Source organism: Octopus bimaculoides, chromosome 1, assembly GCF_001194135.2.
Source record: "Octopus bimaculoides isolate UCB-OBI-ISO-001 chromosome 1, ASM119413v2, whole genome shotgun sequence".
Lineage (NCBI taxonomy): Eukaryota > Metazoa > Mollusca > Cephalopoda > Octopoda > Octopodidae > Octopus > Octopus bimaculoides.
This window is the reverse complement of record NC_068981.1, coordinates 5558251-5570008: the sequence shown is the minus strand read 5'-3', so window position 1 is coordinate 5570008 and position 11758 is coordinate 5558251. Positions and strand designations below refer to the sequence as shown.

The following is an 11758-nucleotide window of genomic DNA, read 5'->3' as shown; positions in this document are numbered from 1 at the left end:
TGGGAGGGAGGGTATGTGGGATTGGTAAGGGTGGAGGGAGAGGGGTAGGGGAAGAGTTTCTTTTTCTCTATGTTACATGGGAGTGAGACATGGGCTGTGACTACTGAGGACATGGGAAGACTTGAAAGAAATGAAGCCAGCATGTTCCACTGGATGGGTAATGTCAGTGCAAGTGATTTGAGAGAAAAACTGGATATACGAGGCATTAGATGTAGTGTGCAAGAGAGAAGACTGCACTGGTATGGTCATGTAATGTGTATGAATGAAGACAGTCACATCAAGAGGTGCCGATCTCTAATTGTGGAGGCAACATGTGGAAGGGTAGACCCAAGGAGACATGGGACGATGTGGTGAGAATGGATCTTGAGACATTGTAAGAGAGGGGATGATAACGGGCTGAGAATCTTGATGGTTTGCTGTGCTTGAGGAGACACATCAAGCTAAGTAAAAACTCTTCAGCTGACCAGTTCCATGTCAAACCATCCAACCCATGCCAGCATGGAAAAGAGACATTAAACGATGTTGACAATGATAATGATGAATAAATTTTGACTGGCCACCTACTTGGGAGCAAGGTTGTGAAGTAAAACATCTTGTTTTTACCATCATCCTTTAAATCTTAATCCTTTTGTTACTGTATTTCTTTCAATTACTTTAAATATAACAAAGATTTACCGTTCTATATTTAAGAGATGAGGAATTATGTACGTTATTTACATATGGCATAGTGGTTAAGAGCATGGGCTACTAACCCCAAGATTCCAAGTTCGATTCCAGACATTGACCTGAATAATAATAATAATAATAATAATAATAGTAATAATAATAATAATAATGATAATGATAATAACAATAACATCAAAAACTACCTTAGGAATGGGAACCCAGGTTTGACATTTCCCCAAGACACCTGATAAAGGCTGGAGGGTATATCAGGTGAAACGTTGTGTTAACAACAAACAAGATGAGGACAAATATCAGTCAGTTATCGTTCAGCTAGTGTTAGGAACATAAATTGTGACTAAGGTTTGGTGGAAGATTTTAATTCAAAACTTATGAAAACAAGACATTTGTACTACAGAGCCAGACCCGGTTTCAGCCAGGTTGGTAATGAAAGGGTTAAGAAGGTCTTCCAGACTTTTTATAGACCCAAATATCGTGATCCTTTGTAGCATGTGAATTAAGGATTTGCATTCTCTCTCTCCAATATGCCAAGTTCAGCCAGACTTTGCTCCAGACCGGTCGGTATGTATCCTGTTGCTCCAGTAGTAATGGCTGTGAAGCTGAAAGTGTATCTTGGGTCCTGGGTTTGCAAACTTCTTTTCAATGGTCCATAGATGTCCACTTTCTCTGGTATTTTTCTAACCCCATTCATATCCAGAGGGCAGCTGATCTCCCCAACAGAACATATTTTTTCCTCGTGGGCCCACACAATGATATCTGGCCAGTTGTGTTTTAACTTTTTTCAAGTTCCATCAATATCCTTTCGACCCATCCATCACAAAATGGTCAACTTCGTTTGTAGGTATTTTTTTCTTTTTTTAATCCTGTTCCAGACCATTCTGGCCACTGCATTATGTCTCATGGGAAGATAATATCCGGAAGACATTCTTCCACAGTTGGTAAGAATGTGGTTGATGTCTTCAGTCTTGGTCTTTGTCAAATTTTTTGCCTTTTAAGGCGGCGAACTGCCAGAAACGTTAGCATGCCAAGCGAAATGCTTAGCGGTATTTTGTCTGTATTTACGTTCTGAGTTCAAACTCCGCCAAGGTCGACTTTGCCTTTCATCCTTTCGGGGTCGATAAATTAAGTACCAGTTGCGTACTGGGGTCGATCTAATCGACTGGACCCCTTTTATGCTGTAGGTACTTCGTTGAGATCTCTTGTTCTTGAATTGTGTGTGTGTGTGTGTATTCTTCTATTCTTTTACTTGTTTCAGTCATATGGCTGTGGCCATGCTGGAGCACTGCCTTTAGTCGAGCAAATCGACCCCAGGACTTACTTTTTGTAAGCCTAGTGCTTATTCTATCAATCTCTTTTTGCTGAACTGTTAAGTTACGTGGATGTAAGCACAGCAACATCAGTTGTCAATAGATGGTGGGGCACAAACATATATATACATGTATACAACAGGTTTCTTTCATTTTCCGTCTACCAAATCCACTCATGGTCGGCCAAGGCTATAGTGGAAGACACTTACTCAAGGTGCCATACAGTGGGACTCAAGCTGGAACCATGTAATTGGGAAGCAAGCTTTGTACCACACAGCCATGCCTATAGATATATATATATAAATGTATATGTATACTATATATATATATATATATATATCATCGTTTAACGTCCGCTTTCCATGCTAGCATGGAAGGCGGACGTTAAACAATGATGATGATGATGATATATATATCATTGCTATTATGCAAAAGTGTTGCAAGTCCAAAACATTGATTTTTCAGAAAACGAAAAAATATTTTCACCATTCCATAGCAAAACTATTGAAGTACACTTCAACAAAATTTTTGATATCTTAGCATCTGAAGCAACTGGCGATATGATAGTTTGACCAAAAGAACATATCCGAACTGGCTATTGCAAGCAAAATATATATATTGAAAAAAAGAAAACACATTTAGCCAAATTTGGACATACGACAGTTTAACATAATATCCAGACAGTTAGGTGATACAAGAAAGGGACAAAACATCCAGATAGACGATACAAAGAAAACACGGACAGGTCATTCGGAGTTTTCTCTCTTCAGTCGAGATCCAGATTATCCTTGCAATTTCGGCTGGTTATTCTCGATATTGCTCCAATCTGGCCAGCCCATATGTATAGATCTATGTATGTGTGTGTGTGTGTGTGTGTGTTATTGTGTCTGGAGGGAGTTATTCTGTTTTAATGCTTTATTAATTAACACACTCACAGGTTCGATTTCCACTCATTTACTGATTTATTTTGCTTCTTGCAATCACTTCAATAGTATTGAAGAGGTTGCAAGAAGAAACGAAAATTTTAGAAAAAATAAATAAGTAAATGAGTGGAAATCGAATCGGTGAATGTGTAAATTAATAAGGCACTAAAACAGAAAGACTCCATAGACACAATAAAACATACTTCAACGCACGAATTCACATAAAGAATCTTGCAAACCAAATCCCAAAACGAAAATATAACGCTATATTGCGGTTTAAGCTTACGCCAATTCCTCCTTGGTGGTGTTGTTTTGCATTTATAATAAAATAAATATACACAAATTATAAATAGTAAAAAAAAAAAAAAACAGTACTGTTTTTACTTCGCGGATTTTCACCTATCGCGGGGATTTTTGGAACGTAACAACCGCGTTAGTCGAGGGATTACCGTATTTATTTATGTATGTGTGTGTGTTTATGTTCAATTATAGTAAAAACAATTTTATTTTATTCTGATGGGTTACTCTAGATTTTTGTGGGGTACAAATATATTATTCGTGTACAAGAATGTTGTTGATAGTGACTTCGAAGTTTCAGCTAGCTAAGCCATCGTCGGCGCCGACGATGGCTTAGCTAGCTGAAACTTCGAAGTTACTGTCAATAACACTTGTGTATAAGAATACACACCCACACGAACACGCACCCCCCCACACACACACGTAACATGCGAAGCAAACGAAACCAAAAATCAACAATACTTTCTCTTTCTTATTTAAAGTCCCGATCTCTCATTCAGTGAAGTTACATTTCGTCACATTCGCAATCGCCATGGATCCAGGTATGGTCTTCCTGTTGACTCACTTCTCTCCATGGACTCACCAAATATTAATTTCTTGTGTATTTAGAATGTTTCATCTTTGTCTAATTGTGCCTATGAAACCCTATGACTTTATATTGCATGTCTTTTCAAAGAGAAAACGCAATGGTTAGACACAAGTAGCTTCTCCATTCATTCATGCGTATGCTACAATAATTTCGCTTTGCGTCAGTTTTTTAAAATTTTATTTAACCCCCCAGTCAACGTTGATAGAAACAGACGTATGATGATCATAGATATTCCAATTGTGACCATCCTGTATATGCAGGAGACTACATTCACTATTCGACAGGTCTTTTGCAGATCACCCGAGCAAAATATCGAAAGTAAATGTAAATATCAATGGAAGGAACTGAGTATAAATAACCCGTTTTATTTTCTCTTTTTTCACTTTCTGTAAGGAAATATATTAACGTTCATGGTTATCATTTGTATTAGAAGCATTGAGGAAACATTCTTTGATAAATTGTAGGAAATTTGCAAAGAACATTTCAGAAAAATTTCGAAATGCTTCTGCACTAATTATGTCTTAAAATATTGAGAATGTCGTTCATGTTTAGTCTTCTCTTGGTGGTTCTTGGTCAGGCGAAATACATCGATATAAGTTTATATTTCAATTGATAATTTTTGTGAAAATCAAACAACAGCAATATATTAACTAATTGCCTATAGAATACATCTTACTTTCATTATTTTGCTCGGGTATTTTACAAAAGGCCGATTTGGCTGCTATTTCTAGCAAGTAGACCGTATAGGGACTCTCAGTGACACGCATGTGTTGTTGTTTAGCCTCGAGACCTACGTTCAAAAGTATCCCAGCCACGACCATCCCGACCTAGGGATGTGAAAGACACCTTTATCTAACGTATTATATTCTTTTGAGAGAGATTTAGCTGCTATTTCAAACAGCTCGGGCGACTCCCTTCCCTCTGCTAATTTGTTAGTCTCTACCATTCATTGATCACTAACACAAAGCATTAGAAACCCACTTTCCTTCTCTCAGAGATTATCATTCAATTTATTTGTACGTCTCTTTTGTGTATTTCCATTCAGAGCTACAAACGATATTTCTAATAATTATTTTAAAATATACTTTCCTTAGAAATGAGTAACAATCTAAAATGATTTAATGTTTCCTCCCAATGTATTTAAACACTACAGTTTGTACTTAAAATAACACACATTCCCGATCTCTGATACAAATACATAAATATTTACAAACAAACCCACGAAAATGGAATTCTAGATATATCTGTATGTTCAAAAAACACTTTTTCAAAATTTCCTGGGCGTGAAATAAATATGGAGAAAAACAAATGCATGTGAATACATAAAAATAAATGAAAATTAGAAGCAGACAGCTGCAATATCCACCGTCATTGTTGTGTATTTATGTGAGAAAGAAGAATACCGACATTGATTTAAGGTGCTCCATTAGAAACTGGTTCTTTTCGTGGCGATTGTAAAACGGTTTCGTTATCTTTATATTAAGGCGAAAAATGAAAATGAAAAATGCTGGAGTAAAAAACAGAAAAAGAATATAGACATAGAATGAAATGGGATTTATTATTGACTGATAATATTGTTTTGCTGAAGACTGAGTTTTAGGATTCATTATGTTAATTTCCCTCTGGGCCTTTCCCTTACTGTAACTGTGTCTCAGATTATAAACAGTTTTTATTTCTGCTGGAATTCATAACAATATTGTAAGTCATTCATTCATTTATTTAAAATACGCCATTTTAATGTCAGGGTTGGGGAGCAATAAACAGGACACCTTTGAATAGGGATTTATGGAAATGTTTGATTAATTTAAGGTGAACGTATTTGATAAAGATACATAAGTAACGATGATTTTGGGAATAGCTGATCCCCGAAGTCCCGTATCTTATGGGGAACAAAAAAGCTACGAAAGTAACGAAACATAAATGTTTAAAAAATGGAAAATCGAAAGTTTCGGGAAAAAAAGTTCTTCAGAATCGTAATTTCTATTGTGTGAAATAAAAAAAAATATAAAGAGAACATAAAAAAAAGAGCTCCTCTCAAACCTTCCATCTTCATGATTTTATCAGCACAGTCTTAATCTCTCTTTCTCTTTCTATTACACACACATACACACACACAGTTTAACCTACGAAGTTCATGTCGTACTTTGGTGACCACATCGACAGGCGAAGTCGATGTGGTCACTAAAACCTATTAGGAAATAGCAGTCAAATCTTTCTCTCATCATCGCATCGCTGCACCTTAAAGGTCACGTTAAAAAATGTAGTCCTACATGCCCTTCAAAAGACGATGTGGTCACGGTTGGAAAACCTTCGATAATAGGTCTACTGGCTGATTACTTCTTTCTCCATAACAAACCACACAGACCACCCACACCAGTGGCTCCCAAGATTAAAGTTTATATGCAATAATTTATACAATGCACAAAATATTTTAACAATCTTTCTTTTAGACAATTTCTGATGATATTTAATTAGAAAAAGACAGAAGGGTTTTTTAAACATCAAATGCCTAGAATAGGATCGAAATCAAAGGCGCCATAGGTGGAAAAAGAAAAACGGTTGAAAGCCACGGCTCCCACGACAATGAATGCTACCAGCTGACCACCCTCTACACAAGTTTCTGCTAATGTTTCTCTCACACAGCCTCACTCATTGTCCAGACACATCTGTAGCATTAATACAGTTCTATGATGTTTTTCCCAACGGTTGTAATGGATCCTCTCACGGACAAGGGCATGTCCTGCCCTTTCCGCTACTCTTCTAGCTTTCTATGAATCCACTGGTGCCATTATATTCAAGCCAGGTGGTATTAGCTTTGAGTCTCTACATCTACACAGGAAAGTCAGATGGTTTGAAAGACGAGCTAGTTTCTGATAGAATTGAAGTCTAATAATCTTTACTTGTTTCAGTCATTTGACTGCGGCCATGCTGGAGCACCGACTTTAGTCGAGCAAATTGACCCCAGGACTTGTTCTTTGTAAGCCTAGTACTTATTCTATTGGTCTCTTTTGCCGAACCGCTGAGTTACGGGGACCTAAACACACCAACATCGGTTGTCAAGCGATGGTGGGTGGGACAAACACAGACACACAAACACATATATACGACGGGCTTCTTTCAGTTTCCGCCTACCAAATCCACTCACATGGCTTTGGTCGGCCCGAGGCTATAGAAGACACTTGCCCAAGGTGCCATGCAGTGGGACTGAACCCGGAACCATGTGGTTGGTAAGCAAGCTACTTATCACACAGCCACTCTTGCGCCTATATGTCGGCTATATACCGATAGATAATACAGTTCATATCTATAGCACCTTTAAATTCTAAAATACATGCTGGGTGTGAAGGAAGAGGCAATACCTGTGGTCTTTTGCAGGCCATACAGACTGTCAAGGCAAATAGTGATCTTCTTGATCCTCAGCATTTGCTGGAAAGATCTGAGCGGGAAGAGAATGGGAGAAGGAAGGAGTGGACATAGTGATTAATGTGGGACACAACAAGAGGAAGGGGATGAGAGGAATGGGAAAGGATTGCATGAGTGGAGGTGGTGGCACGAGTCCACCTATTTCAGAGGAGCAGAGGCCATTATAGTTAGACAGAGAGATAGGTTGGAGTGCATCTGTGAGTGACTTTACTCTAATCAGTTGTGTCCTCTTTTCTGGATGCAGTGTAAGACATCTAAGTTAGCAGCATCTCATATATACACATTATATACACATATATATATATATGTACATATATATATATATACATATATATATATATGCATATATATATACACACATATACATTATATATATATGTATATATATATGTACGTATATATGTATGTATGTATATATGTATGTATATATATATATATATGTATGTATATATGTATGTGTATATATATATGTGCATATATATATGTATATATATATATATGTGTGTGTGTGTGTGTGTATATATGCATATACATACATACATACATACATCGAGCGAGGTCATTGCCAGTGCCGCTGAACTGGTTCCTGTGCAGGTGGCATGTAAAAAACACCATTTCGAGTGTGGCCATTGCCTGTACTGCCTGATTGGCCCGCGTGCTGGTGGCACATAAAGTCGCCCACTATACTCTCGGAGTTGTTAGCATTAGGAAGGGAATCCAGATGTAGAAATATTCCCAGTTCAGATTGGAACCTGGTGCAGCCGCTGGCTCTCCAGACTTCAGTCAAATCGTCCAACCCATGCCAGCATGGAAAGCAGACGTTAAACGATGATGATGATGATGATGATACACACACACACATATACATATATATGTATTTGTATAGCTGGTGTACCCGGTAATTCCCGGGGGTAAAGATGTTCTATTGAAACGCCTTATTACTTTGATATAAGAAAGCAATTTCATTATAACTGCCACAAAAGATGTATTTTCCGTCGCGAAAATGTACAAAAAACTGTCATCTGGAGGAGGGAGAGATTGTTGGGGGTTGGCGAGAGAGGTTTTCGGAGGTTGGCGAGAAAAATTGTTGGGGGTTGGCGAGAGGCAAAGACATTATTCTGCTAAGCGAAAGCATCTGGAAAATGTATAACTGCTGTCATTCACAGAAAAACTATAGTTTTACTGTGAGAAAAGCGCTGTTGAAGTGTTCAGTGAAATTTGGCAATCGAGGATCGAATCCACGCTAAGCTACTACAAATATGTTGTGGAATAAAAAGTTTATCTACTGTCAGGGGAAAGCATAACTGTTAAAATGAAGGATTATTGGAGTAATGGGCATTCAAAAAAGTATGTATGTATTGAAATGTATGAATGAAGTCTTTAATGTTTAAAATTCAAATTAAGGAAGTGCAATTATAATGTTTAGCAGTTCAAAACTGAATAGTGAAATGCAGAATTAGGTCAGCTGAGCGTGAGAATCAAATATTGATCGCTTCGCTAAAATCTGCAGGTGGTATGGGTTGTTTAAATAAAATATTAGTAATATGTAGTAGATAGAAGGATCCATTGGAAGGGCCCTATTATCAATTTTTTTTCAACAATCTCATGTCAAATAAAGTGATATTGTCTGCAAAAGTTAGAAATAGGACACAAAAAAAATCAATATTCAAAGTAATCGAACATAAACAATGAAATGGGTTTATTTCCTTGAGTGTTAAAAAAAATATTAGACAGGTGCTTTGGGTTATTGCCCTTGTGTGTTTAAAAAGAAATAGTTATATGAAGTAGGTATAAAGGTCCCTTCCAGGGGTTGTATTATCGATTTTTTCGACAATCTAAGTATGTCATGAGGTTTCCAGACATGAGTTCTATTCATGAGTCAAGTTTCATCAAAATCAATAAAACGATGTAGGAGGAGTTAGCTAACAACGCCACAAACAAACACACCGATTTTCCGCATATGTGGGAGATATATATAAGGCAGCATGGGAGCTCTTTCTGTGGTGCCAACACAGGTGCTTTGTGCTCTTTATGTGGCACCAGCATGAGTATTTTTTATGTGTCCCCATATGTGGCACCAGCACGGTTGCTGCACCCTTTTATAGTGTGGGTAGCCACGTATCTCCTGTGAACCAAGATATCTGTGCCTCTTTCTTCATCATAGTTTTTAGCCTTTCAACATCTGGAGTGAATCCCTTTCCCTATCTATTGGAACCCCTCTCAGTTGAATTGCTTGGTGACCTCACTAGTGCCAATATCCTGAGCAAAAGCTTGCACTCCACCCTGTAAAGTTGTTGGTGATATGAAGGGTATCCAGGCGTAGAAACAAGGTTAAGAAAGACATTGGAGCTTGATGCAGTCATCCTTGGGCATGTTGGATCCTCTTAAACTGTTCTTTCATATGACGGCTTGGAAGGTGGATGTTAAGTGATAATGGTGATGGTGGTGGTGATGATGGCGGTGATGATGATGATGGTGATGGTTTTTTTCTTTTGTCTTTTTTGCTTGTTTCAGTCATTAGACTGTGGCCATGCTGGAGCAAGGCCTTGAAGAATCATTTAGTTGAATAAATTGACCCCAATATTCATTTTTGTTTTAAATTCCAGATACTTATTCTGTCGGTGTCTTTTGCTGAACTGCTATGCTACAGGGCTGGAAACACACCAACACAAGTTATCGAGTGATAGCAGGGAATAAACACATACATAAAAGACACACACACACACACACACACATGTACGACAAGCTTCTTTCAGGTTCTATCAACCGAATCCACTCCCAAGGCTTTGGTCAGCCTGAGGCTATAGTAAAAGACATTTACCCAAGATGCCATGCAGCAGGACTGAACCCGGAACCATGTGGTTGGGAAACAAGCACACAGCAACACATGACGATGATAATGATGATGATGATGATGATGTTGCATATTTCTGTACATTTTGAATTTCTTCTTAATTCTTTGTTCTTGTTATTTCAAACAGGGTGATAGCTGAATAAAGCGAAGTGGATCTTAACTTACCGAAACAGGAGTGATGTATGACCTGTATGCAACAATATTATTCTGGTTTTGCACTAAAGACAAAAGTACGGATTTCTATTTGAGTGGACCTTCAAACTGTGCGCATCGGACAATATCAAAATTAACTGGACCAATTCAGAACGGCGGCAAAAAACATGAGTTCCGGACAGTTACGCGAAACCCAAAATTACATCTGGAATGTAAGCAATATCTTAGGTCGTGGAGCCACAAGTATCGTTTACATGGGACGAAAAAAAGTAAGATTTCTTTACATTTTAAGTGGAATCTTTTCTGTGTTTTTAGGAAACTGTATCTTGTATTTTATTTACATTATTTACATTTCATGGATATTTGTCCTCAAATTGTTTGTTGTTAACACAGCGTTTTGGCTGATGTACCCTCCAGCTTTCTTCAGGTGTCTTGGGGAAATTTTGAACCTAGGTTCTCATTCCTAAGGTATTTTTCCATATTATTATTATTATTATAATTATTATGATTATTATTATTCAGGTCACTACTTGGAATCGAACTCGGAATCTTGAGGTTAGTAGCCCGCGCTCTTAACCACTATGCCATATGCCCGTGGACTTTTTCTTAACCACTATGCCATATGCCCGTGGTTAAGAGCGCAAGCTCCTAACCCCAAGATTCCGAGTTCGATTCCAAGTAGTGACCTGAATAATAATAATAATAATAATAATAATAATAACATCAAAAAATACCTTAGGAATGAGAACCCAGGTTCGATATTTCCCCAAGGCACCTGAAGAAGGCTGGAGGGTATATCAGCCAAAACGTTGTGTTAACAACAAACAAGATGAGGACAAATATCAGACAAATGTAAATAATGTAAATAATTCCTCATCTCTTAAATATAGAACTGTATCTTGTATATTTTACTTGTTTCAGTCAGTAGACTGTGGCCATGCTGGAGCACCACATTGAAGAATTTTTAGTTGAATGAATTGACACCGGTACTTGGTTTATTTTTTTAAGCCTGTTACTTATTCTATCGGGGTCTTTTGCTGAACCACTAAGTTAAGGATCTAAACATACTAACTCCGGTTGTCAATCAGTGGTGGGGGACAAACACAAACACACACACACTCATGTGTGTGTGTGTGTATGCATGTGTGTGTATATGTATGCGTATATATATGTGTGTGTGTGTGTATATATGTGTGTGTATATATATGTGTGTCTGTATATATCTATCATCATCATCATCATCATCATCGTTTAACGTCCGCTTTCCATGCTAGCATGGGTTGGACGATTTGACTGAGGACTGGTGCAACCGGATGGCTACACCAGGCTCCAATCTAATTTGGCAGAGTTTCTACAGCTGGATGTCCTTCCTAACGCCAACCACTCAGAGAGTGTAGTGGGTGCTTTTACATGTCACCCGCACGAAAACGGCCACGCTCGAAATGGTGTCTTTTATGTGCCACCCGCACAAGAGCCAGTCCAGGGGCACTGGCAACGATCTCACTTGGCTTGCCGGGTCTTCTCACGC

At 38.0% G+C, this 11758-nt stretch overlaps 1 protein-coding gene across 1 annotated transcript in view; it reads left to right on the top strand.

Annotated features, from left to right (window-relative positions):
- Positions 1-11758, top strand: part of LOC106867230 (serine/threonine-protein kinase TBK1) — a 258492-nt gene that overhangs the window by 16202 nt on the left and 230532 nt on the right. The window contains exon 2 of the mRNA XM_052974143.1: positions 10205-10499. Coding sequence (XP_052830103.1) covers positions 10398-10499 — 102 coding nt within the window. The 5' untranslated portion in view covers positions 10205-10397. The remainder of the gene's footprint in view (positions 1-10204; positions 10500-11758) is intronic.